Source organism: Erithacus rubecula, assembly GCF_903797595.1.
Source record: "Erithacus rubecula genome assembly, chromosome: 23".
Classification (NCBI taxonomy): domain Eukaryota; kingdom Metazoa; phylum Chordata; class Aves; order Passeriformes; family Muscicapidae; genus Erithacus; species Erithacus rubecula.
In genome coordinates this window covers 5,236,877-5,261,615 of record NC_136675.1, presented here as the reverse complement: position 1 = coordinate 5,261,615, position 24,739 = coordinate 5,236,877, and the positions used below count along the sequence as shown (strand labels likewise).

The 24,739-nt window shown below is 46.0% G+C and overlaps 1 protein-coding gene across 1 annotated transcript in view; it reads right to left on the bottom strand.

Annotated features, from left to right (window-relative positions):
- The window catches only part of CSMD2 (CUB and Sushi multiple domains 2), a gene marked incomplete at its 3' end in the record, with an annotated part of 261,650 nt that overhangs the window by 133,496 nt on the left and 103,415 nt on the right, over positions 1-24,739 (bottom strand). The window contains exons 7-10 of the mRNA XM_079325862.1: positions 18,150-18,262; positions 10,620-10,697; positions 4,779-4,866; positions 3,675-3,799 (exon numbers count right to left, since the gene is read on the bottom strand). Of these exons, the coding sequence (XP_079181988.1) occupies positions 3,675-3,799; positions 4,779-4,866; positions 10,620-10,697; positions 18,150-18,262 (404 nt within the window). The remainder of the gene's footprint in view (positions 1-3,674; positions 3,800-4,778; positions 4,867-10,619; positions 10,698-18,149; positions 18,263-24,739) is intronic.

Sequence of the window (24,739 nt, the reverse complement as noted above, 5' to 3'; positions counted from 1 at the left end):
AGAAATTGTGGATGGCCCATCCCTGGAAGTGTCCAGGGCCAGTCTGGGATGGTGGAAGGTGTCCCTGCCCATGGAATGAGACTTTCCTTAAGATTCCTCCCAGTCCAAACCATTCTGGGATTTGTTTGACCTGAGGGTAGGATGGGTGATGGAAAAGGGACGTGAAGGAGCTGGGAATTCCTACAAATCCCAAAATCCAACTAAGCTGAGCCCTCTCAGGCTGGATCCCTGGGAGTGTCCAAACCAGCCTGGAGCAACCTGGGAGAGTGGAAGGAACAGGATTTTCCTCAAGATTCCTCCCAGTCCAAACCATTCTGGGATTGTTTGACCTGAGGGTAGGATGGCTGATGGAAAAGGGACGTGAAGGAGCTGGGAATTCCTACAAATCCCAAAATCCAGCCAGACTGACTCCGCTGGGACCGCGCAGGTACGTGTCACACATCCTGGCTGGGGACACAAACGGGGACAGTCAGCGCTGGGGGGCTTTTACAGGGGCAGGGAGGAGGGGTGAGCTTGGTGTGGAGGTGGGAAAAGGGAAGAATTTGCTTTAAATCTGGGTGGGAAGAAGTTTCACAGAGAAATTGTGGATGCGCCACCCCTGGAAGTGTCCAAAGCCAACCTGGGATGGTGGAAGGTGTCCCTGCCCATGGAATGAGATTTTCCTTAAGATTCCTCCCAGTCCAAACCATTCTGGGATTTGTTTGACCTGAGGGTAGGATGGGTGATGGAAAAGGGACAAGAAGGATCTGGGAATTCCTACAAATCCCAAAATCCAACTAAGCTGAGCCCCCTTAGGCTGCCCCTGGATCCCTGGGAATGTCCAAGGCCAACTTAGAGCAACCTGGGAGAGTGGAAGGAGCAGGATTTTCCTCAAGATTCCTCCCAGTCCAAACCACTGTGGGATTATTTGACCTGCTGGTAGGATGGCTGATGGAAAATGGATGTGAAGGAGCTGGGAATTCCCACAAATCCCAAAATCCATCCCTCTCAGGCTGCCCCTGGATCCCTGGAAATGTCCAGTCCAGCCTGGAGCAACCTGGGAGAGTGGAAGGAGCAGGATTTTCCTCAAGATTCCTCCCAGTCCAAACCATTCTGGAATTATTTGACCTGAGGGTAGGGTGGGTGATGGAAAAATCCCATCCAGGCCAGAGGGGTCAGGAATGACACAACTCCATCCTGCTGTCCCCAAAAATCTACATTCCCTTCCTCCCTGCAGATCAAACCCCCAAAATACTGCACTGGGAGGATTTATTAGGTCATTATTAAGTATTTATCAGCTGGTTTCTTTCTGTGGGCTCAGAACTAAGGTGGAAACTCAGCTCTGCATTTTCAAAACATCTCAGGTAAAGGGAAGGCTGGAAAAAGTGCTTAAGCAGGGAAAATTTTGCCTGTGGAATGCCTTTGATGTAATATTTAGCTGAAATATTCCACCAAAAAAAAAAAAAAAAAAAAAAAAAGTGGGGAAAAACATCCTGGTTCTGGAACTGTTTTCTGCTGCTGTGATGGAGCCTTGAAATTAATTTATTTTTGAAGTTTATTTATTTATTTATTTCAATTTATCATTTAATTTAGAAGTCTTTCCACAGGTGGAGTCTGCAAGATTTTTTTTTCCTCTGTAAAACTTGGAAAAAAATAATTTCCTGGCCAAGCTGTGGGAATTTTGGGAATGGTTTGGAAGCAGCTTAGGAAGGAGTTGAAGTCATTTATCCAGGATGCTGAACCACTCCTGCCTCATCCTGGAGCTCCCACACCATTAAAAAAAAAAGGATAAATCCCAATATTCCCATTTTTCAAGTGGGATCCAGAGGGAATCTTCTGAAGATGGGGAAGCTGCAGAACTTTCCCCCAAAATTTACTCAGTGGGGTTTAAGAAATTATTGAAACCCAAAGGGTTAAAATCTGGGACTGACTCTGGAATTTGAGAGAAACCAAATTTTAAAAAATGGAACAAACTGAGAGAAAAAAGTAGCAGAAAGATGAAATAAAAACCTAAACTTTTTAAAAAGAAAAAAAAAAAAACAACCCACAACATGAAAGTCAGCAGCTAAAAAAATTAAGTTGATTCACAGAAACAGAATAATGCAGGCAAATCCTTTCTTATCTCTTGCAGGAGAACATCATAAATTTCCTTTACAGTGTCACATATTTATGCCAAATATCCTCTTACACTGATTCAATTTATTCCAGGCTTGTTTCAAGAATTACATGGGATTCCAAAGCCTTGAAAAAATCTGCAGATGAAATTAAAAAAAAAAAAAAAAAAAGAACTGGAAAAAAAAAAGCTATTTATGATTTTAAGAGCTTTAAAGTGATTCAATTAAAAATATTACAAGTTGTTCTTTATTAGCATTACAAATATCACAATTTGACATTTCAGAGAGGGAATGAACACAAAATGGCCAAGGGCAAAATGGGCAAAATGGAAAAAAACTCCATTCCCTGCTGGCTCATGGCACAGGATGCACAGCCCCAAAATCCCACATTTCCAGTTAAAAATCTCTCTCCATCTCTGCTTTTCCAGGTTTTGTTCCAGTCTTTCCTCTTATTAGGATGAGGAGAAGGGAGAAAACACCCAAAATAGGGATAGGGATGATCTTGCTCAGGTTTTACATCGCTGAACAAAAGGAGAGAGGGAAGGGAAGGGATTTAGGGACAGTTGGAAATTCGTGGAAGAATCTGTGAGGGGAGAAGGGGGTGCACAAAAAGGGACTGAGGAGCTGAATAAAACTTTAAATCAGGGTGGGGAGGCCCTGGAAAAAAGTTTCCCAGAGAAACTGTGGATGGCCCTGGATCCCTGGAAGTGTCCAAAGCCAACCTGGGATGGTGGAAGTGTCCCTGCCCATGGAATGAGATTTTCCTTAAGGTTCCTCCCAGTCCAAACCATTCTGGGATTGTTTGATCTGGTCAGGGCAGGATGAGTGATGGAAAAGGGATAAGAGGGAGCTGGGAATTCTCACAAATCCCAAAATCCAACTAAGCTGAGCCTCCTCATGCTGCCCCTGGATCCCTGGGAGTGTCCAAATCCACCTTGGAGGGAGAGTGGAAAGAACAATCCCAAACCATTCTGGGATGCTCTGAGCTGGCCTGAGGGCAGGTGGGTGATGGAACAGGGACAGGAATGAGCTGGGAACTCCCAGAAATCCCAAAATCCAGCCCCCTCAGGCTGCCCCTGGATTCCTGGGAGTGTCCAGTTTGGAGGGAGAGTGGATGGAACAGGATGGCCCCAGGCTAACCCAAACCATTGTGGGATTATTTGACCTCAGGGCAGGGTGGGTGATGGAACAGGGACAAGAAGGAGCTGGGAACTCCCACAAATCCCAAAATCCAGCCCTCTCAAGCTGCCCCATCCCTGGCAGTGTCCAAGTCCATCTTGGAGGGAGAGTGGAAAGAACAATCCCAAACCATCCTGGGATGCTCTGAGCTGGCCTGAGGCCAGGTGGGTGATGGAACAGGGACAGGAATGAGCTGCGAATTCCCCCAGATGCCAAAATCCAGCCAGGCTGAGCCCCTCCCATCCCTGGCAGTGTCCACCTTGGGGGGAGAGTGGAAAGAACAATCCCAAACCATTCTGGGATGCTCTGAGTGGCCCGAGGGCAGGGTGGGTGATGGAACAGGGACAGGAATGAGCTGGGAATTGCCAGAAGGGCCAAGGCAGGCGGGCTGAGCCCCCTCACCTCTGCAGACGGGCCGGTGGTCGCTCCAGGCCACGATGAGGTCGCTGACTCTCTTGCAGGTGATGCTCCTGGAGCCCTGCAGGTCGTAGCCCTCGTTGCAGGAGAACTGGATGCTGGAGCCCAGCCTGGAGAGGGGACATGGGGACATCAGCCTGGCCCTGCCTCGTGCACCCCAGGATTTGGGGCAGAGCAGAAGGGAGGGGGAGCAGCTCTGCCTCCCCTCTGCTCTGTGTGCCCCAGGGTGTGCCAATCCCAGTTTTTAGTGATATTCCAGTGGGAATTTCACCAACAGCCCCAGGACAGGATACACTCAGCGTTCTTATAAAGTGGGAAAAAAAATTTAAATCTTATTTATGAGCTGCTGAGAGTTCTGTTCTTTATTCTGTGGTTCGGATTCTGAGCCTTTGCTGTTCCAGCTGCTTTGTTCACTGAGGTGACACATCCAGCAGCTGGGAATTCATCCCGTGGAATTTAGGGACTATTGGGAATTCCCTTTCCTCTGCCTTCCCTCCTTTGCTGGATTTGAGGAGATTTTTTTTTTTTTAAATCTCCTCATTTTTGACATTTGAATTTGACAGATTGGGATCTGATTGAGAGACAATTTCCACGAGCAGCACAGCCCTGGCCAGCAAAATCAGATGAAATATTGATTCCCCATGGCCACCAGCAGCTGGGGCATCCCTGCAAAGGAAAACTGGGAACTGGAAAGGAACAACAGCTCTGGTTTAAACTTTATAAACCCCAATTACTGGCACCACACAGACTCAGTGACAAGGAACCTCAGCCACCTCTAATTCTCTAAGGGCAGGGCCATGCTGGGTTTGAGCTAATTTGAAAAGTGATTTTTTTTTGTCTGTTTCAACTTTCCAGGGGAGGGATGACAGCACACAAGGATTCTACAGCCTGGATTGGGAAAGGATAAAAAAATTCCAAGAGATCTTTAGAGATCCTCACGTGGAACAGCACACACAGGCAGGGCTTTACACACCTGCTCCCCAAAATTGGGCAGGATTTTGGGAGGGGGACAGATCAAACAGAGCCCCCCACACCAGGAGCACAGCCAGGAGCTCTGCAGCATGCACAGAACACACAAAATATTCTTACCTAAAATCGTTGCCTATCCTTTTGCCTCTCTCAGGAATCCCAGGGTCTGGACACAAATTATGTCCCTGGGACACACCAACCTGAGTTACTACAAAGCAAAAAAACAGCACATACAGAGACAGAATAGCAACAGGAACATTCTTTCAGCAGCTGTCTTGGTGGATGTGGCGAGAAAAATGGCAACTGGGAGCTCAGAAACCTCAATGTGTTTATTTTTATTCTGGAAAAACAACAGCTTTGGAAACAAACATCCCGCTCAGTTTTACACACCCGAGTGTTTTCTAGGAAATGCCAGCTAGGGATATAATTTTCCCCTCCATTCCACTACAGAAATACCTCTGGAAAAAATTATTTTTTCTTTTTTTTTATTTTTTTTTTTCCATTCTGCTAAATGACACCAATTACAGAGCCTGTTTTATGGGATTAAAACACCACCTGTGACCCTCCAAGGTGACCTCACAGCTCTCCAAACCCAGCCCAGGATAAAAAAAAAAAAACAACTCCATGAGAAGGCAGGTGAGGGATCCCAGGGGGAAAAACCAAGCACAGAACGAGAGGGAGAAAGGAGAGGGGGGAATGTGAGCTGAGGGTTTCAAAGCAAAGTCATTTAGTTGGAACATGGAAAAATTTATGGAGCAACCCTGATGCCAACAAACATGAAATCCATGGAGTGGTGAGCAGGATCCTCCCCTCCCCAGCCTGCACAGGAGTGGGGTAACCCAGGGGGTTCCTCAGCCTGGCACCATCCTCATTTCCAGCCTGAATTCCAGCACAGAAAAGGGGACAAAAGGGAGATTTTGCCACAGGGATCTGATGGGATTTGGTTTTCTTTGCACCCAGAGCAACACCACAACTCCCAGCACTGATGCTGAACCACTGCAACAACCCCATTTCCATTCCAGCTCTGCCTAGCACTGCTTTACAGGGAAAAAAATCCCAATTTTATCCCAAATGCCGTGGCCAGGAGGAGGGTGAGACTGGGGGTGACACTGGGGTGACACCAGCCCATTCCTCAGGGCACACACCAGCAGCCAGAGCCCTGCAGAGGGGAAAACCAGAATTCCCACACACAAAGCCAAGAGCCTCCAATATTTGTAAATTTGGGATTTTACCACTGGAAAATCCCTGGTGCACTCCCAACTACAGCTCCTCCTACAAGACTGATGCTTCCCAACTTTTGCTGATCCCCAAAATATTCTCCTCAGCACTAACACCTCCTCTGATGCCATTTAAATCCTTTCAGGAATTTCCTTTTGATTTTTTTTTTCCTCCCTTCCTGCTCTGTTTTCCCAATGCTTTGGTGCTCTGAGCTCTCCTCTGTGTGTGTGAGGGCACAGAGACACAAATCCATGGAAAACAGCCTCCTGAGGGATTGTTTTCCCACTTTTCCATGCCCCAAAATCTCCTTGTTAAGCTCAGTCAGGTGAGGAGGCAGCAGCTCCCAAAGCAGCATCCCTGATTTTTTTTTTTTTTTTTTTTTTTTTTTTTTTTTTTGTAGCTCCAAACTTTGCCACTTTTCACTTGCCCAAATCAGAGTGTCAAGGATTCCATGGAATCCACTCCCAGCTCCAGGCAGGAAAATTTGGCTGAATAAACTCCTCAAACTCTCCTTGGGGTTCCTTCCCTGCACACCAAGGTGATGCCTGTGCCCAGGCAGCTCCAAATAAAGGAAAATTCACCCCAGGATGAGGGTTTTATATCCCAAGGCCATGTGGGAATAAGGGAAATACTCAAATTCCTGATTTTTTTCTCCCCCTGTAACAACCAGAGCTGCATCCCAACACTTGGGAGCTGTTCCTCAGAGAAAAAAAAAAAAACCAAAAAATTCACATTTCCACAGAAATTCCTCCTGCCATGGTCAAACCCCCCAGACCAGAGCAGGTCACTGCTGTCACGCCCAGTGATTATTTCATTCTGGATAAAAAACAAAGCCTGGAATTCAAAATTTTGCCCCAGATCCTGAGGAAAACACAGATCCTGGAGGAGGAGAATTTGTCAGGTCTCAGCCCAGCTCCTCCCTCATTATCTGGAGATTCATTAACACCTAAAACACGTGTAGATAAAGCAGAGAACAGGGAAGATAAAGCTGAGCAGGGGGAGAGGGAAGATATCTCCACATCCTGGGATTTGGGGAATTTCCTTTTTGAGGAGAGTGGGAGAAAAGGAGGAGGTGGATTCGATGCTCATTTACAGAAACTTTTGTTCCTCATCTTTTGTTTTGAACACACACACACAAACAGAGCAGCCCAAAGGTTAAAAACTGGATTTATCATGCTGAGAATTTGCTGTTCAACTTCCCAAAGTTTCATCTGGGCTGTGCAATTCCCAAATGAACCTTCCAGGGCTACTGGGAAAACAGCAGATCCCAAAAATTGAGATGAACTGCTCAAATTCTGTATTAGAAGCTCAGGAATTCTCTCCCCCAACCATGGGATTGGTTTTCCATCCCCTCATTCTCCTGATTTTTTTCAATTTTTTTTTTTTTCTCCTCCTGAATTCAGTGACAGCCAGTTCAGTTTGCCACTGGAATTCACTGTTAAAATCTTCTTTAGTTCTACCTCTCTTCATAAAAAAAAAACCTTGCTGACAGATTCCCCAGGGACAATTTCTCAGTGAATTTCAAGATTACAAAATAAAGCAGCACCAAAAAAAAAAAAACCCAAAAAACCTCTGAAAAAGCCCCAGCATGAGAAATCCAGGGAAAGGAGGGGTGGGAAGGACTGAGCAGGAATTAAGTGGTTTAAAGGGTTAATCTGTGCGATCATACTCGGTAATTCTTCTGGGAAAAGTTACAAAAATCAGGATTGAGAGCAGGGAGCTGATTTAGGGGTGCAGGGCTCACCCCAACGAGCTATTGCTGCATTTCCAAAATGCACCCAAAAAAACCCCAGGATGAAGCAATTCCAGAATCACTTAATCCCTGACACTGAACAACCCTGAGTGTGAAAAGGGCACTGGGAAAACCCAAATCCAGCTGGGAATGTCCCACCAGGATCTCCAAACCCCAATTTCCCCCCTTGTGCTCCCCCAGGAGATGCAGGTTTACCAGAATTCCCAGATTGCAGAATTCCCAGATTGCAGAATTCCCAACCCCACTGTCCAACCAAGATTGTCCCCAAGCCCAGGTGGCTCCTGTGTCACACCCAAAAATCATAAACTCCCCCCCCCACAGCCCTACAAACTGCTCAACCCCCCAAAAATGACTTTACAAAGCAGATTTTGACCGAGCTGGACACGCACAGAGCTCCCCCAGGAACCCCCCAGGTGGGTCTCACCCAAACACCACAAAATCCACTTTGATGCTGTTTTTTAAAACCCAAACATCACATTTTTCCCCATTGTAGGAGCTGGAATATTCACATTTACATTTTGCACTCAGTGCCAGAAACAGCCTCCAAATTATGGCCTAAAATTGAAAACTATTTCTCCAACCTGTTTTTTTTTTTTTTTTTAATCTCTCTGTAGTAGAAGTGATTAAAGCAAGATTTCCAAATAATTTCGCTGATGGTGAGCAGTACAAGGCACTTAATTACAAATTCAAACAAACACATTCCACTACAACTGAGCACAATCAGCACCTCCCCCCCCAAAATTCCATATTTTGATGGATTTTTTCCCCCTGCAGCAACACAAGCAGCTGTTTCATGACTGGATTTTGCCTCCCTTCAGCCACACAAAACACACAGATTTCAATCTGACCAGGAAATCCCAAATCCAAAACCTCTGCAGGATTTTAGTGTGGATTCTTCCAGGGAGGATTTTAAGCCTGGTTTTAACAAAGAGCACTTGGAAAGAAAACATTGCTGGTAGGAATAATTGAAAATAAAGCAGGGACTTGAAAGTTGGACTTGATTTTTTTTCCAGCCTTAACAATTTTAGGATTCTGTGGCATAGTTTAAGTGTTCCAAGAGACACAAAAATCCCTGAATTTCTGGTATTTGAGCCAGAGCAACTGGAAATTGAAATAAGAAATTTCTTTACTCAGCTTGTCCCACCTGTGGGATTTTCTGGGATGCAGACTCAGCTCATGGAAGTTTGGGAGCACAAATAGGGCACAGCCAACCCTGCAAATCCAGCAGGGAATGGAGAAAAAAAAAATTAAAAAATAAATTCCTGGTGCCATCTCTTTGGGAATCATCTGGAAATTCCCTGTGGGAGCAGGAGGCTGCATGAGATTGGGAGAATCAGGGCTGCAAATCCTGACCTGGCAGAGAGCAGAGCATGGGGAAGGAGCTGGAGGCTCAGAAGGGGTGACAAGGACCACAGAATATAAACAAATATGATTTTATATCTATAATTAATAATATAGATATAAAATATAAATATAATAAATGGAATGGGGCCACCATCCCCATTATTCCAGCTGAACACTTCCAGCCTGAGCTGTGCTCCATCAGCAGGATGAGATTTGAGCTCCCAAGATGCAGAACTGGCAGCTCTGAGCCCCTTGGGACAGCATGAACCAGGCAGAGGGAATGAATTCCTATTTTTATTCCTCAGGACTGGGAGAGGGCAGGATCTGCTGTGTCCTCCTCAGCCTCAGCACATTAAAACCAGGTAAAACTCCTCCAAAAAGCCATTCCCAGGAGGGAGAAATGGGAATTCTGTGTGTTGGTAACACCAGAATAATTAATTAAATGACTTCAGCACTCCCTTCCTCACATTCCCCAAAATCCAGGACACCACCCCCCCTCTCCAAACAACCCCTCTGTCTCCACACCAAGCCAGGGGGGTTTTCCAACTGCATTTCCCACTCAGTTAAGTTAATTCCAGTTAAATCCTTCCTGGCAAGGAATGCATCACCCAGCCAGGAACAGCTTGGATGCAGAGTTTTCCTTTAAAATGGAATTATTTCCCCCTGGTTGTGCCCCCAGTGTTTTCTGCTCTGCAGATTTTGGGCTTGCTACCCAAAAAAAACCAAAAACAGAGCCTCTAAAATTCTCCTGGGGGACTGGAAGGGAGACCCTCCTTGCAGACAGCCCCAATTCAGACCCAGTGCATCCATTTTCCTGAATTCTGTGTGCAGAATCCACAATGTGCAAACTGCTCCTCTCTGATGGGGGTAATGGGCTGTGCAGAAAAATGAGCAATTCCAGCCTCTCCCCTAAAAACCATCTGGAAAAATTGCTACATCCTGCTCCCATCTGAATCCATATAAAATATTAACTCCAAGTCAGATCCCTCCTGTTTCTTTTCAGTCACTGGAAGAGCCCGAGATCCAGGGACAAAACTCGCAGGTTTTGCTCCTGATTTGGGAAGAAGCTGCTGGAAAATTTAAGATTTCCCACTTGCCAGAGGGAGGCACAGCAGTGACCCCAGATGTTCTGCCCCTGACACACCAACCACTAAACACAACCTGAAAAATCAGCATTGCAAACCCGGAATTATGATTTTTTTTTCTGCAGGGAAAAATGAAATAAAACTCAGATATGAAAGGAAGACGCTGCTACAGCCTCTGTAAATTTTCTGATATATTTTTTTAATGTTGTTCCTTATCTCTGTTCTTTAATTACAGTGATAATATCAATCCCATTCCCAAAATTATTTGGTTTTCTCACTAAAAGGAGCCCAAAATCACAACCCTAGAGCACAGAATCAAGCAAATCCACAGAGTCCAAGCCCCTGCACCCTTCCAGGAGTTAGTAAATGCTTTGTGAACAGAGCACTGGCAGGAGGGAGTGATGCAGAAATGCAGAGGGAAGAGAGGGAAAAGCACCCAAACTTTTCAGAGTGGCAAAGTTTTAGAGATTACTGGAAAGTCCAATGAAATGTTCCAGGAGTTTGTTATCAAAAAGACAGCGAAGGAAGAGAAAAAAAACAACAACAAAAAAACAAACTTACACACAGATGTCTTCTGGTTGTTGTCCTTGCTGGGCATGAGCTTCACCCCTCTGGATTTCAGCTCCATCTGCTTCTTGACTGCAGGGGTGGGAAACAAAGGGAAGGTGAGGCAAAGGTTTCAGGGATTTTGAAGTTTTCATTTTAAAAAGAAAAGTGTGAATCACCCATATCCTGCATCCTTCTCTTTGGGATCACCCAGCTTATCCTGACCCCTCAAAATCAACAGGGGTTTGTTTTCCATCTTAGGGTTTTGGAGAGGGATTTGTTTTTCATGTCAAGGCATTGGAGAGTTTATTTCAAAATAAAAAAGGGGTCCAACCCCTCCCATCCCTCTGTAACCCACTAAAAATGGGATTCAGGCAGAAGGAACTCCAGGGATGCTGAGAGGAAAATGCTGAGCTGGTTTCCCCCCACCAGTTTTTCTGCTGCAGGAATTTATCCCAAGAATCCATTAAACAGCAGAGCCATTCCAGGGGAGCACTCAAAACCTAAAAACTGCAGAGCTGGAGTGGAAAAGCAGCAGGGAAATAGCAGGGAAAATAAAATTAAAGCCCATTATTGGCAAAGGGAAATATCAGCTGGGAGCCCCACGCATGGGGGACCCCTCCCAAATTGTCACCATTCCCTCCCTGCTCCAAACCGCCACCAAAAGAGGAGAAAAACCAGGAAAAGGAACAAGAATTCCATGAATCTCCAAGAGCCCCAGCCCCTGCCAGCAGGCATCTCCCCACAGCAGGGAGCAGCAATTTGTTTTTGTGCTCTGCCCTTGGCTGCTGCTGCTGCACCCCCAGGGTTTGACACAATCCCCACCTGGCAGAACATCTGGGAGCTGCACAAACAGCTGGATTTGGGATAATTCCAGCCTCCAGAGGCTGGAGTTTGGGATAAAAGAGCATCCTATGAAGGGACTGGGATAAAAGAGTCTCCAGTGCAGAAATTGGGATAAAAGAGCCTCCAATGAAGGGACTGGGATAAAAGTCTCCAGAGGCAGGAATTGGAATAACCCAGCCCTTACTGGCAGGAATTGGGATAAAAAGAACCTCCACAGGCAGGAATTGGGATGACTCACCCTCTACTAACAGGAATTGGGATAACTCAGCCTCTACTGGCAGGAATTGGGGTAACCCAGCTCTCACTGTGAGGAATTGGGATAAAAGAGTCTCCAGATGCAGGAATTGGGGGAAAAAGAGCCTCCACTGCAGGAATTGGGATAAAAGAGTCTCCAGAGGCAGGAATGGGGATAACCCAGCCTCTACTGGCAGGAATTGGGATAAAAGAGCCTCCAGTGCAGGAATTGGGATAAAACAGCCTCCACTGACAAGAACTGGGATAAAAGAGCCTCTGCTGGAAAGAATTGGGATAAAAGAGCCTCCACTGCAGAAATTTGGATAGAAGAGCCTCCACTGACAGGAATTGGGATAAAAGAGCCTCCACTGCAGGAATTGGGATCACAATGCCCAAACCACTTTCTGGGAGCCTTTTCCTGCCGGACCAGCCCCCACCCATGGAGAAACCCAGCCCATCTCCCACTTCAAACCATTTTCCTTGTGTTCTTCATCCTGTCAGCCTTTCATCCCCAAATTAGCACATTCCTAAGACAAAGCTGTCAAGAAAAATTACCCATGTAACTAACGAGGAGGTTTGCAGTCGTGCTGGGTTTTTTTTTTTTTGGGTTTAAAAGATCCCTGTTTGGAACAGCTGTTGCAGGAGTTTCAGACAGGGAGAGGCTCCTTGAAGCTCACCTGAGGTGCTGCTTTGAGGGAGATGCTTTTCACTCATCATTTCCTCCCAGCTTTTGGCTTTCTCTTTAAATAAAGCAGCAATAACTTCAAACTCTGCATTAGCTGGAAAATATTCATGAGGAAAAGCTGCTGCTGCTGCTGTCTTCCTCACCAGCTTCAATCTGTTCAGGGCAGCTGCCTTTCTTTATTAATTTAAGAAGGGAAAACTAATTAACAGCAGGCTGCTGTCAAAGCAAATCGAACTCTTTGTTGCTTTTCACTCCAAATCCACCTGCAAGTGCAGCAAGAGGGAAGAGAAGCAGCAGGTTTTGGGATGCCCCAGAGGCCCACGTGGATGGGAATCACGGGGTATTTCCAGCCTGATCTCAAGGTTTTTAATAAATGTGTTATCACTGGATCAAAAAAAAAAAAGGACTTGGTGCTACCAAAACTCACTTTTTTGGGGGGGTAAAAATACATTTCTGTGGCAAATTAAATCATGACAGACCATCCTGCAGTGATTCTCCAGCTTCTTCCAAGTAAACACTGGGATAACCCCCAATCCCAGCCCAACATTCCCCCCCAAGCAATAAAACCCAGGCAATTCCACATTTCCAAGGCTGAATTTGGGGTTTGATTGGAATTTCCAAGGCTGTGGGTTGGAACTGTGCAGTCCCTGAGTCGCTGCTCTGTGGTTGTGCTTTGGGGCACGATCAGTGCTGGAGCAGCTTTATAAAATAATCCCCATTTTTGTATTCTCCACAGCTTCCCACTGCACGTCCCATTATCCAGCCCCCAGGGAAGGTTTTTTTTCTCCAAGCTCAGCTGGGATGATTTGTGCACAATAAAGGGAATTTAGAGGCCAAGCAAAGCTTCCCAAGCATTGGTGAAACCCAGCAGAGCTGATGGTGGCACCAGCAAAAGTCAACTTTTCCATCAATCCCAGCAACCTGCAGGGATTCCCACATCCCAAATCCAGGAGAAGGCAGTGGAAGGTGGCAGGGGGATGGAATGAGAAGAATTTTAAGGTCTCTTCCAACCCAAATAATTACAGGATTCTCTGGCATGGGAAATTCATAATTTGGATACACCCAGACCTGGAAATTTTTCAGGGACACGTTTTTAACCGAGGTTTTCCCAGAGCCATCCCTGCCATATCTCACCCAACAATCACCCCTCTCCAACCCCATCCTGATGGAAAACCTGGATCCCAAACCCTGCAGCAATGGGAACAAGCACCAGACATCACCAGCACCAATCCCAAAATTCAGAGCTGCATCCTCAGGAAGCATCTCCTCCCCTAATTGCATCGTGTCCCTTTCCAGCAGAATTGATAAAGATAAATTGGTGATGATAAATTGATAAAGAGGGATCACTGCATCCTCTCCTCCTCATCCCTCATTTCAGAGCCCTAATGATGGAAGTCAGACTTTACAAATGACTCCATTTAGATCAGAACCAGGCACAGTACAGCACCACTTGTTTTGTGCCTTTTTTTTTTTTTTCTCTTAATTAAATAAATAAGAAGAGTTCTCCCACTCCCTGTCCTCAAAAATCTGGTATTTGAAAACCTACTTTGTTAGTAAATTGGAATGTGGAGCAGTACTACAAAGGGCTGTGTCAGGATAATTGGATGAACAGAAACTCCTGATTTCTGGAGGGTTTTGCTGCTCTCATGCATCCAGCAGATCTAATGGAATACTCAGCATCCTGTCAGGTTTGAGAGATGACATTACAAAGCTCTGCCAGCATGGCAGGCAGGCCGGGCTGTTCCTTTTAAACCACTTCATGTTGCTCTAAATGAGAATTTAAGCAGACATTTATTTATTTTTAATTTGGAAAACAGCGCTTCAGCAACAGCGACAGAAAAAAATCTATTCTGTGAAGCTCTGTTCTCCTTGTTGGGGGAATTGCTGTTAAATTCAGATCCTGCTGATCTCCCCCTCCTGCTGGGATGGCTCAGCAGCCCCTGGGATACAGCAGGATGATCCCAGGGGTTCTGGGAGGTGAAGAGAAACCCCCTCAAATGCATTTTTCTTTGGAAAAAATCCCTCTTTATGCAGCCTGAGCAATGGATATTTGGGAATCAGAGCCTGCACAAGCAGCAGGATTGCCCAGGAGATTCCACAAGTCACATGGCAGGAGCTCAAAATCCCTTTGGAACCCAAGGGTGGGATCCAGGATGAGCAGTGGGAGATCCAAGATGAGAAATGGAAGATCCAAGATGAGCAGTGGGAGATGCATGATAAAGAGCAGAAGATCAAAATGAAAAGGGGAAGATCTAAGATGAGGAATGGAAGCACAGGATGAAGAATGGAAGATCCAGGATGAGGAACAGAAGATCAGGATGAAGAGTGGAAGATCCAGGATGAAGAAGATTCAAGACAAGAAGTTGGAGATCCATGATGAGATATGGAAGATCCAAGATGAAGAAGGGAAGATCTAAGATGAAAAGGGGAAAAGTCAAAAAATGAGGAGAGGAAAACCCAAGATGAGGATGGGAGATCCGAAATGAGCAGTGGGAGATTAGGATGAAGAATGGAAGATCCAGGATAAAGAGTAGAAGATCCAAGATGAAAAGGGGAAATCCAAGATGAAATATGGAAGATCCAAGATGAGAAATGGAAGATCCAAGATAAAAAGGGGAAAGGTGAAAAATGAGGAGGAGAAGATCCAGGATGAGGAGGGGAATATCCAAGATTAGAAGTGGAAGATCCAGGATGAGGAGTGGGAGATCCGAGGAGTGGCAGATAAGGATGAAGAATGGAAGATCCAAGATGAAAAGGGGAAGATCCAAGATGAGGAATGGAAAATCCAAAATGAGGAATGAAAAATCCAAGATGAGGAATGGAAAATCCAAGATGTGGAGTGGATCCAGGATGATTCAGGATGAGAAATGGAAGATCCAAGATAAGAAATGGAACATCCAAGACGAGAAATGGAAGATCAAGATGTGAAGTGGGTCCAGGATGATCCAAGATGAGGAATGGAAGATTCAAGATGAGGAATGGAAGATCCAAGATGAGGAGTGGGTCCAGGATGATCCAGGATGATCCAGGATGATCCAAGATGAGGAATGGAAGATCCAAGATCAGGAATGGAAGATTGAAGATGAGAAATGGGTCCAGGATGATCCAAGATGAACCAAGATGAGGAATGGAAGATCCAAGATGAGGAATGGAACATCCAAGATGTGGAGTGGATCCAGGATGAATCCAAGATAAGAAATGGGTCCAGGATGATCCAAGATGAGGAATGGAAGATCCAAGATGAAGAGTGGTCCAGGATAAGCCAGGAGGATCCAAGATGAGGAGTGGATCCAGGATGATCCAGGATGAGGAGTGGACCCAGGATGATCCAAGATGAGAAGTGGGTCCAGATGATCCAAGATGAACCACGATGAGGAATGGAAGATCCAAGATGAGGAGTGGGTCCAGGATGAGCCAGGATGATCCAAGATGAGGAGTGGATCCAGGATGATCCAGGATGAAGAGGAGAAGCTCTGTCCCAGCTGAAGCCCCTCCAGGGACAGATCTGTACTCAAACCATGGGTGGGGCTGGGAGCAGTGGGACAGTGGGAGGTGGCTGCTCACAGAGGGGGTGCAACTGAAGGGATTGAAGTTCCTGCCAACCCAAACCATTCCAAGACCCCAGGACACCCTCCCAAAGGCATCTCTGTGTCTCTCATCTGCCCTGTGCAAGGCTGGAGCTCATCCCATTAATTTCCTCCCCGAAGGAAGGGAAGCAGCCAGGGCGGGGAGATCGATCCAAGCTGCAATTATGTGCTGGTAACAATCAGCTCCAGAGCAATTAGGGAGCCAAGTTCTGCCATAAAACATCTGCAGAGAGGGGCAGCAGCAGCCAGGGCAGCGTTCCCATCTCTCCATTTCCACCCCTTTGACAGGGGACACCTGAGGTGCTGCCACCTCACCTGATTAAAACACTCCAGTATTATTTTCTTCCATCTTTTTGAGGAGGAAATTTAAAACAAAATTCCTGTGCATGGATTTCTCCCAGTCCCTTTGATTTCCTTACATGGGGAATGAGGAAAAAAAAATTACAAAAATCAAGATTCACCTTAATAAAAGGGAAAAAAAAAGGGAAATATTTAACTCTCCCAGGAAGGGAGTGAAATGAATTTGTTGTATTCAACAACAACAACAAAAATCCCCTCTCCACAGCCTGATTGCATCTAACCTTGCTTTTACATTCCTAAAGTGATTTCCAAATGAGGGCACGGATTAGGGAGAGCAGAGGGGGAACAGACAGAGAAGGTGTTCTGCAAAACTCAGGATCAATTTAAACAAGCTGGAAGGGAAATTGTTTTCTTATAGATTATCAGCAAAGCCAGACCCCGTCCCAGAGGACACAGGGGGTTCATAAATGATGTACAGACACGTCTCTGGCAAACAGACAGCAAATTAGAGCCACCCTAAAGCCTTCCTTCCTTCTCCTGGCCCATCCTGATTCAGCTCTCCTGATGAAAAATGCATTTCAGCTGCTGTGCTTCTGTGGAATTACACGGCCTGTTTTGTAGGATTTATCTCCAGTGAAATATTTATGGCCTGGCCAGGTTGTGGAAAGGGTTACAGGGAGGTTTTTAAGGTATCAGCATCTCCTGTCCTACAGATCCCACTGCCTGCAGACACCTTCCCTTCATCCCTGAGAATTTTCACTGCTTGTTTGGCTTATTTTTTAAGGTTTGAAAGGCAGAAAAAAGCTGCTAAACTCCACAAAAAGCAGCAGGAAAAAGCAGGGCAGGTCCCCTCTGGCAGCTGGGCTGAGGTCTTGCCTTGATTCCAGCTCAGGAATGGGGAGTTCAGTTCATTTTAAACACTCAGCCCCCAGCTCATTCCCTCTGCCAAACCCACCAGAACCCCCTGACATTTATCTGATCAGGGGGAATTGGAACATTCATCCTGACTTCTCACTCAGGTGCTTTGGAGAAAGCAGCAATGCTGACAGCCAGGGAAAAGGCAGCCAAAGGGAAGCTGCATTTTCCACGTGTTTGTGCTGCACAGCAACAACAAAAGTGGGTTTTTTTTCCTTGCAATTTGAAGTTATTTACAGGTTCAAGGAAAGCAGGAAAGATAAATAATGATGTGGTTCATGTGTTGAGGCCATGCCAGCACTAAGAAGAAACCAGGAGCATCCAAAAGGGGCAGCTTTGCAGATTTATCCAAGGAAAATCAAATTCTTTATCCTTGACTCCCCTCCAGAGCTTTGTTCCCAGCAAAGTCCTCTTGGGAGGAAACCTGCAGAGCTCCCCTGAGCTTGGGAGGGGACTCAAAGCCATTCCTGCTCCTTCCCCTCTCCTGGATCCTGCCTCCAGAGCCAGCAGCACCCACAAAACCATCACAGGGAGGGGTGGGAATGCTTCCAAGGAATCCCCTCAATCCATTCTGGTGCCACAACCCTGGAGCAGCATCTTCACTGCCAGAGGATCTCCTGTCCTTCAGCAGCACCTGAACATCCCAACCCTGAAATGTTTTTATCCCAATCCTGAATTCTCCCCATGATGGTGGGGAGGGGCTGGTATGGAATTCCCAGAGCAGCTGTGGGATCCCTGGAACGTCCCAGGCCAGGCTGGGAGCAAACTGGGATTAGGGGAAGGTGTCCCTGACAAAGCACTGGATGGTTTAAAGATCCCTCCCAGCCCAAACCATTCTGGGTTTTTCTAGCAAACCCAATTTGGGGGATTTCAGCTGGGAATGAGCAGAGCAGGATCATGCAGGGATCAGCTGTGGATTCCAGGCAAAGCTGGGATGGGGGAGGCCAGGCAAGGGCTTTTATTTCTTTTTTTTTTTACCTTGGTACTGGGCACTGAAGCCCTTCTGCCTGTGGTTGCCATCAGAGGTGAAGTGGAGCCGCAGCCAGTTTTTGCTGCTGATCACAGGGGAGGGCAAATTCATCCCAGTGAACCTGCAAGAGACCAAAGAGACACATCAGGAGCTGGGAGCAACACCCCAAACCCCCCCAGGAATTTCCCTGGGTGCCCCCCACCCCAGGAGAGCATCATCTCTACTCCAGGGCTGTTCCCAGCCTCTCACTCCTGCTGGGATTCCCATCTGGGAGCTCCATCTTTGTAACTGCAGAGGTTTCCATCCCTTTTTCCAAAGCAAAGAACATTCCCAGGCTGTTTCAGTAAATCTCTTTACATTTGGTTAACCCCACTACAAAAAACTCTGTTTATTTTAAATCATGAATGGAAAGGATGGCAAGAACTTCTTTATTTTTTATTTTATTTATGACCAATCCCAACCTGAGGAAGATTCCAGCCAATAACCAACGTGGGCAGCTCCAGAGCCCAGCAGCAGCCCTTCATACCTATTTATAGTTTTATTTCCTTTTAAAATATGATGCTGTTTGCTTCATTTAACCCCAGCTCACAATTCCAGGCTGAGTTTTATCCCAAGCCAAGTTTTAGACTGGAACATTTCTCCCAAGTCACAGTACTTGGGCTGACTTGGTCATGGTGAATGGTGACATTCACCGTGGTGGGGACACCAAAACTCTCATGGAATCCTGTTCCTGTTAATTAATTAATTAATTCAATCCTCAATTATCACTTATTTAAAAATCACTGCAATTTCAACACCTTTTATTGCCATCCCAACACCTTTTATTGCCATCCCAACATCCATTTTTGGCATTCCAACACTCCCTGTTTTTATTAAATGAAGGCAGAAGGATCCTGGGAATCTGTTCCATCGGGAGGGTAACTCAGATTTGATTATTAAATGCTTTTTTAGCAGCAGATCTGACAGCCCACGGAGCATCTGAAGAGTCCTTCCAGCCCATCCAGAGGTGACCTCAGCAGTTAATTAATGGCAGAGGGGCTGCCCTGCCCTTAATGAGCTCACAGGGTGATTAGTGCACAACTAAAGCATCTCTGCCACCTACAGCACAACCCAAACCCTGGTTTTATCCCATGCCTGGATCCTCTGAGATGTTTTAAACCTGGTTTTAAGGCTGCTCCCCATCATTCCGCCGTGGATATTTCCATCAGCCCTTCCAGGAGGATGAGGTGCTGCAGAAATGAATCCTCTGGGGCTTTTTGCATCCTTGGGGGGCTCAAAAGCAGCTGAACCGACTGAATTGGAAACTTTCTCCAACAGCTGAGTTCCAACAAGCAGATTTGGGGCTGAGATCAAACATGGGATGCCTCAAAAGGAACCCGAGGAAGTTCCCCTGGCTGGTTGTTATAACACCCTTAAATTTAAAATTCTCACCCCCCACCCCAGGGCCATTCATTGTTCATTCTGCAGCAGCAAACTCCTCACAAATAATCTTCAGCTATGCAGAGCCAAATTTCCCTTCCTCAGCTGTAATTCCACTGCCTGAGGTAAAAAATAGACAAATGAAGCAAAGCTGCCTGGAGGAGGCTCAGCTTCTCCTGTCTCCCATCCCTGTTTTGGGTTTTTGGGCAGCACATCCTTGAAGGGTGATGGAGCAGCCTGAGGACTGGCAATGCACTGACACAGAAACTTCATCTCCACTGACTCATGGAATCATTAAGGCTGGAAATGACCTCCAGGATGATCAAATCCAAGCTCTCCTGAGCTCCTTTTCCTCCAGGCTGAGCCCTCCAGCTGCTCCTCCCAGGATTGATTTTCCAAGCCCATCCCCCCATAAATTTCCAAGATCCCAAACACCTGAATTGTTAAAATTCCACCAGCCCAGTGAATGAACACTTGGAAAAAGTAAGGGGTGGCAGTTCCTGCTGCCTTTGCAACAGCAGGGAAAATTCCTGCAGGCAAAACCAGGAGAAAGGACAAAAAAATCCATCACAGCCTGGTGAAGATTCAGGGAGAAGGAAAACTTTTCCTGAATGGAAATTTTCCTCAGCTCCACCTGCCATTTGCTTCAAGGCATTGACAACTTATGGAAAAAACAAAATCAGCCAAGAAATCCCCATCAGCTCCTCATTTCCAGGCACAACCTGCCAGACTGCTCCCTCCAAAACTCCCTTTTCTCCTCTGAAATGCAGCAGGAGAATTGCAGAGTGGAGGTTTCCTGCACTGCCCAGCCCCAGACTGGGTGGGAGAAAGGGTTAAAAAGTTCTGGGTAAGGAACACCATGGCTGGAGCTCAGCATTCCATGGAAAACTCTGTGCCCACCTGCAGCTTTTCACCAGGAGGCTCCCACAGCCTCCAACCATCATTAGGCAGCATTAATGGTTAATTGATAATGGAATATTTAAATCCAATGGATCCCAGAGGGAATGGCTCAGCTGGGAGGGCAATCAAAATCAGGGAATAATCCCAAATTTCCCAGCAGGGCTCTTTTTTATTTTGTGTTTTCCTTTGCTGTCACCACAATGAACTCTGTTCAGCCTGAAGAAAAAAATTCATCCCAAACAACTGATTTCACCCCAAATCCTTCCCAGCAGCATTTTTAACCTGGGGTGTTTTCCCCTTGAGTGACAACAAAGCCTCCACATTAAACACAAATCCTTTATTCACAGCAGGGAGGGGTTAATGCCATCAGAACTCTTTTTTTTTTGAGAAAAAGCACTGAAGTGAGGCCTTCTCAACTCTTTCCTTTATTTCTTCCCTTGCTCTCTCACTTCCCACGGAATCCAGCATTAAATATTTATCCCATTCCCTCCCCTGGCACAATTAGTATGGCTGTACATGGCTGGCACTGATTACTCTGCATTCACGTCCCATTATCTATTTACAATCCCAATTCCTGCTTTAATTTGTTTCCACGCTGAGAGGAAGAAAAGGAATGGGGAAGAAAAAAAAAAAAAATCAATAAAGTGTCACAAAGTGAGACAGAGGCACGGGAGGAGATGTTTGCACACCCTGAAATTTGATTATCATCAATTTGGCCATTAGTTCTTCTTCAAAGGAGCCAAACACAAGGAGAATTCCTGGTGTGGATGCTGCAAACCCAGTGCAGGAGTCAAAGGTAATGACTAAAGGCAGGGATTCCATCTGAAATCCTGTGATTTCAAGAAATACATGGAGATGATGGATTTAAAAATTAATTTGAAGGCGCCCTGGTGCTGCCCAGAACTGGGGTGCAGTCAAAACCAGCTTCAAATAAAAGCAAATTACATCACTGGGGATGTTTTATCTTTTCTTTTTTTTTTCCCCTTGAACTGCTTTTGTTGATTTAATTTAACATCTATTCATTTCATCTCTGTTTTGACACCCCCTTGGATCTCTGCTCATAATCCTGGCTGGGTCCTGGCTCCTCCAACACAAATTTTGGGTGAAGCTCCCTGAAATTTCACTTTCCTGGAGTTCAGGTCCACCTTTTTCTGCCCTGGCTGTGCTTAACCCAAAGGGAGACCCACTGCAGAGGCTGGGAGGAGGAGGAGAAGAGGAGGAAGAAGGAGAATGAGAAGGAGAAGGAGAAGGAGAAGGAGAAGGAGAAGGAGAAGGAGAAGGAGAAGGAGAAGGAGAAAAGGAAGAAGAAGGAGAAGAAGAAGAAGAACAAGAAGAACAAGAACAAGAAGAACAAGAAGAAGAAGAACAAGAAGAACAAGAAGAACAAGAACAAGAACAACAAGAACAAGAACAACAAGAACAAGAACAACAAGAACAAGAACCAGAACAAGAACAAGAACAAGAACACATCCCAGCAACATTTCCAGGGATGGAGAAGCCAAGGCTGCAGTCAACACAAAATCCAAGAAGAACAGACCTGGATCATCCCCAAAAGTGCCCCAGGACAGGCTGGAGCAGCTGGGACTATGGAGATTGTCCCTGCCCATGGGTGGGGTGGCACTAGGTGGGATTTAAGGTCCTTCCCAACCCCAACCACTCTGGAATTCCACAATCCCCAACTGGATTCAGCCCTGTGCACACTCAGTTTAACCAGAATTGCTGAGGGCACAGAACTGAGCCCAGCCCAAATTTCACTCTGAGCTCCACCCCCAGCTCAACCAGAGCCCCTTTTCCCTCCCAACCTTTATTCCACAATATCCTGATCCTGAGCAGCCAATTCTGATTTATTTCCCTCTCACTGCAACTCAGGGACAGCTCTCAGCAGCTCTTTGTCTCCCTGTGTATTATTATTCACTTCACCTGTATTTTTAACTTTTCATCCAAACCTCTCTTCAAATTATCAGGAGAGCTGTACCATTAATTCTGAACATCTTATTTGAGCTTGTCTGCTCTCTTAAACAAAATATACTTAAGCACCTCTAGACCTCATTTCTTGGTCACAGGAGACATCTCCTCACAATGGATTTTTACAAGGGAAATGAATAATTAGATGCAGTTATTGTTCCCCCTTTAATGCTGCAGGGGTGGGAGGAGCACTCCTGCACCTTAACTCTGCCCCAGAGGCTGGAATTGCCTGGGGAAGGGCAGGGAGAGATCCCACATCACCCCACACACCTTGGGAAGCAGCAGCCTGGGACAGGGAAATCCTCTGCTGATGGGAATTCTGTGAAAATTCACCCTACAAACCAGGAAAAGGAACTTGTGGCACCACTCAGGGATTCCCCTGCAGGGATGTGCCCCCTCCAGCCTTCCCAGTCCCCTCCTCCCTGCAATGCTGTAAGACTGGAATTCCCCACCCCATCTTAACCCCAAGGACAGATTTAAATGAGATTTTCCCTGCAGGAGGAGCAGTGCACGCCTCATTTCCCAAAAAAGAACAGGAATTTCCTTAAGCACAGGTAATTTCCAGGTGGGAGTGTGGAAAATTCCTGGTGTGTTCTCAGCACCCCCCTGCAGGCTCCAGGGAATCTGCTGGCACCAGATCCTGATGGAAAGGACAGAACGGGAGAGGTTTGCTCCAAATCCAACCCCAAAAATGCCACCAGGGCTGACCCAGAACCCTTGGGCTGGAAATGGAGGAATTCTCCTGGTCTGGGCTTTGGCTCAGCCTTAATCCCAGGGTGCAGCCTAAGGGTGAATCCTTCCCTGTCCTTCCTGTTCCACTCCCAGAACTGATAACAACTGACTTCAGCTTCATCTCCAAGAGCAATAAATCACTCCCAAAGCTTCCACTTCCAGGGATCCCTGTCCTGCTGCTTCCAGAACCTGCTGCTGGAAGGGAAATCCTGTTAATTCATCCCCCACTTCCCTTTTCCTTGCATTCCCCCAAAGGTGAAAGTGTTTCCAAGCAGCAGCAAAACTTCCATCACTGACATCACCTTTAACTCCTGCCCTCAGATAAATTTGCTGGCTAAGACCAAATCAATCCCTTACTTTTTTTTTATTTTTTTTTCAGGAACTTTTACACTGAAGTTTTTAATTCTTCATTTTTTTAATGTGGCATTTCCCCAGCTCATCTTTACAGGAGCATAAACCAAATCCTTGGCTGATTTGGGGTGATGGAGCTCAACTGGAAACAAAGCCAAAGCAATCTCCACTGTCCAGGGTACCTGATAATCTCATTTTTCTGCTATTTTCCTTCACCTCTGAAATGTTTCAAAATTATTTCAGGCTGAATTCTCTTGGATCTCTGCTCTGGATTAATTTCACTTTAATGAGAAGTGATTCAATGGTCCACAGGCATTTCTGGAACTGTCACAGCTGAGCAGCCCAACAGGTAAAAGTATCTCTGAGGGGTTTTTATTACATTTAGCAGTGATTTATGCACAAACCCACCCACTGTGGATTAGTTTTTCTTGAATTTCATGGATATTCACACATTTACACACACAGGCAATGGATATCCACGTTAGATACAAAAAGAGCAATGAGCTTATCTCGGAGGCAAACATTTCCCAGCCATTCATAAAATTTAGATTTTTTATTTTTAGAATGAAAACCTCTTTAACCCAAAGGCACAACTTCCCACAGAGAAAAATGCAGCTGGTGCAGAGAGATGGTAAAGCACTGGGCTGCCCACCAAGACAGAAATATTTCCAATTTTTACACTGATAAAGATAAAATCCCATCAGAGCTTTGAATGCAGAACATTCCTGAAGTCACACAAAAGGTTTGAGCTTCTGGAAAATTGTGAAATATTTCAGAATGGACACAGCCAGTGCCAAGGCTGGGTGAGAGGGGGTTCCTGCCAGCACCCAGCTTTGTTCTGCATCCAGGTTGGACATCAGGAGGTTGGAAATTCCAGGAGGAATGAGGTCTAGAGGTGCTTAAGTATATTTTGTTTAAGAGAGCAGACAAGCTCAAATGAAATGCTCAGAATTAATGGCACAATACAAAGTCAGGCCTTGGAACTGCCCAGGGAGGTTTGGAGCTCCCAACCCTGGATGTGACACTTTGGGCTGGGGACAAGAATTGGTGACAGGTTGGACTGGGTGGCCTTGGAGGGCTTTTCCAACCTCAGTTATCCTGGAAAGGAAAAGAGGTTCTCCCACCTCCTGAGCCAGTGCTGCACACACAGGGGACATCTGGACTTGCTGCAAACGGGGACAGAAGGGGCTCATCTCAATTAAAATAATCAAATCATCAATCCCACCCTTCT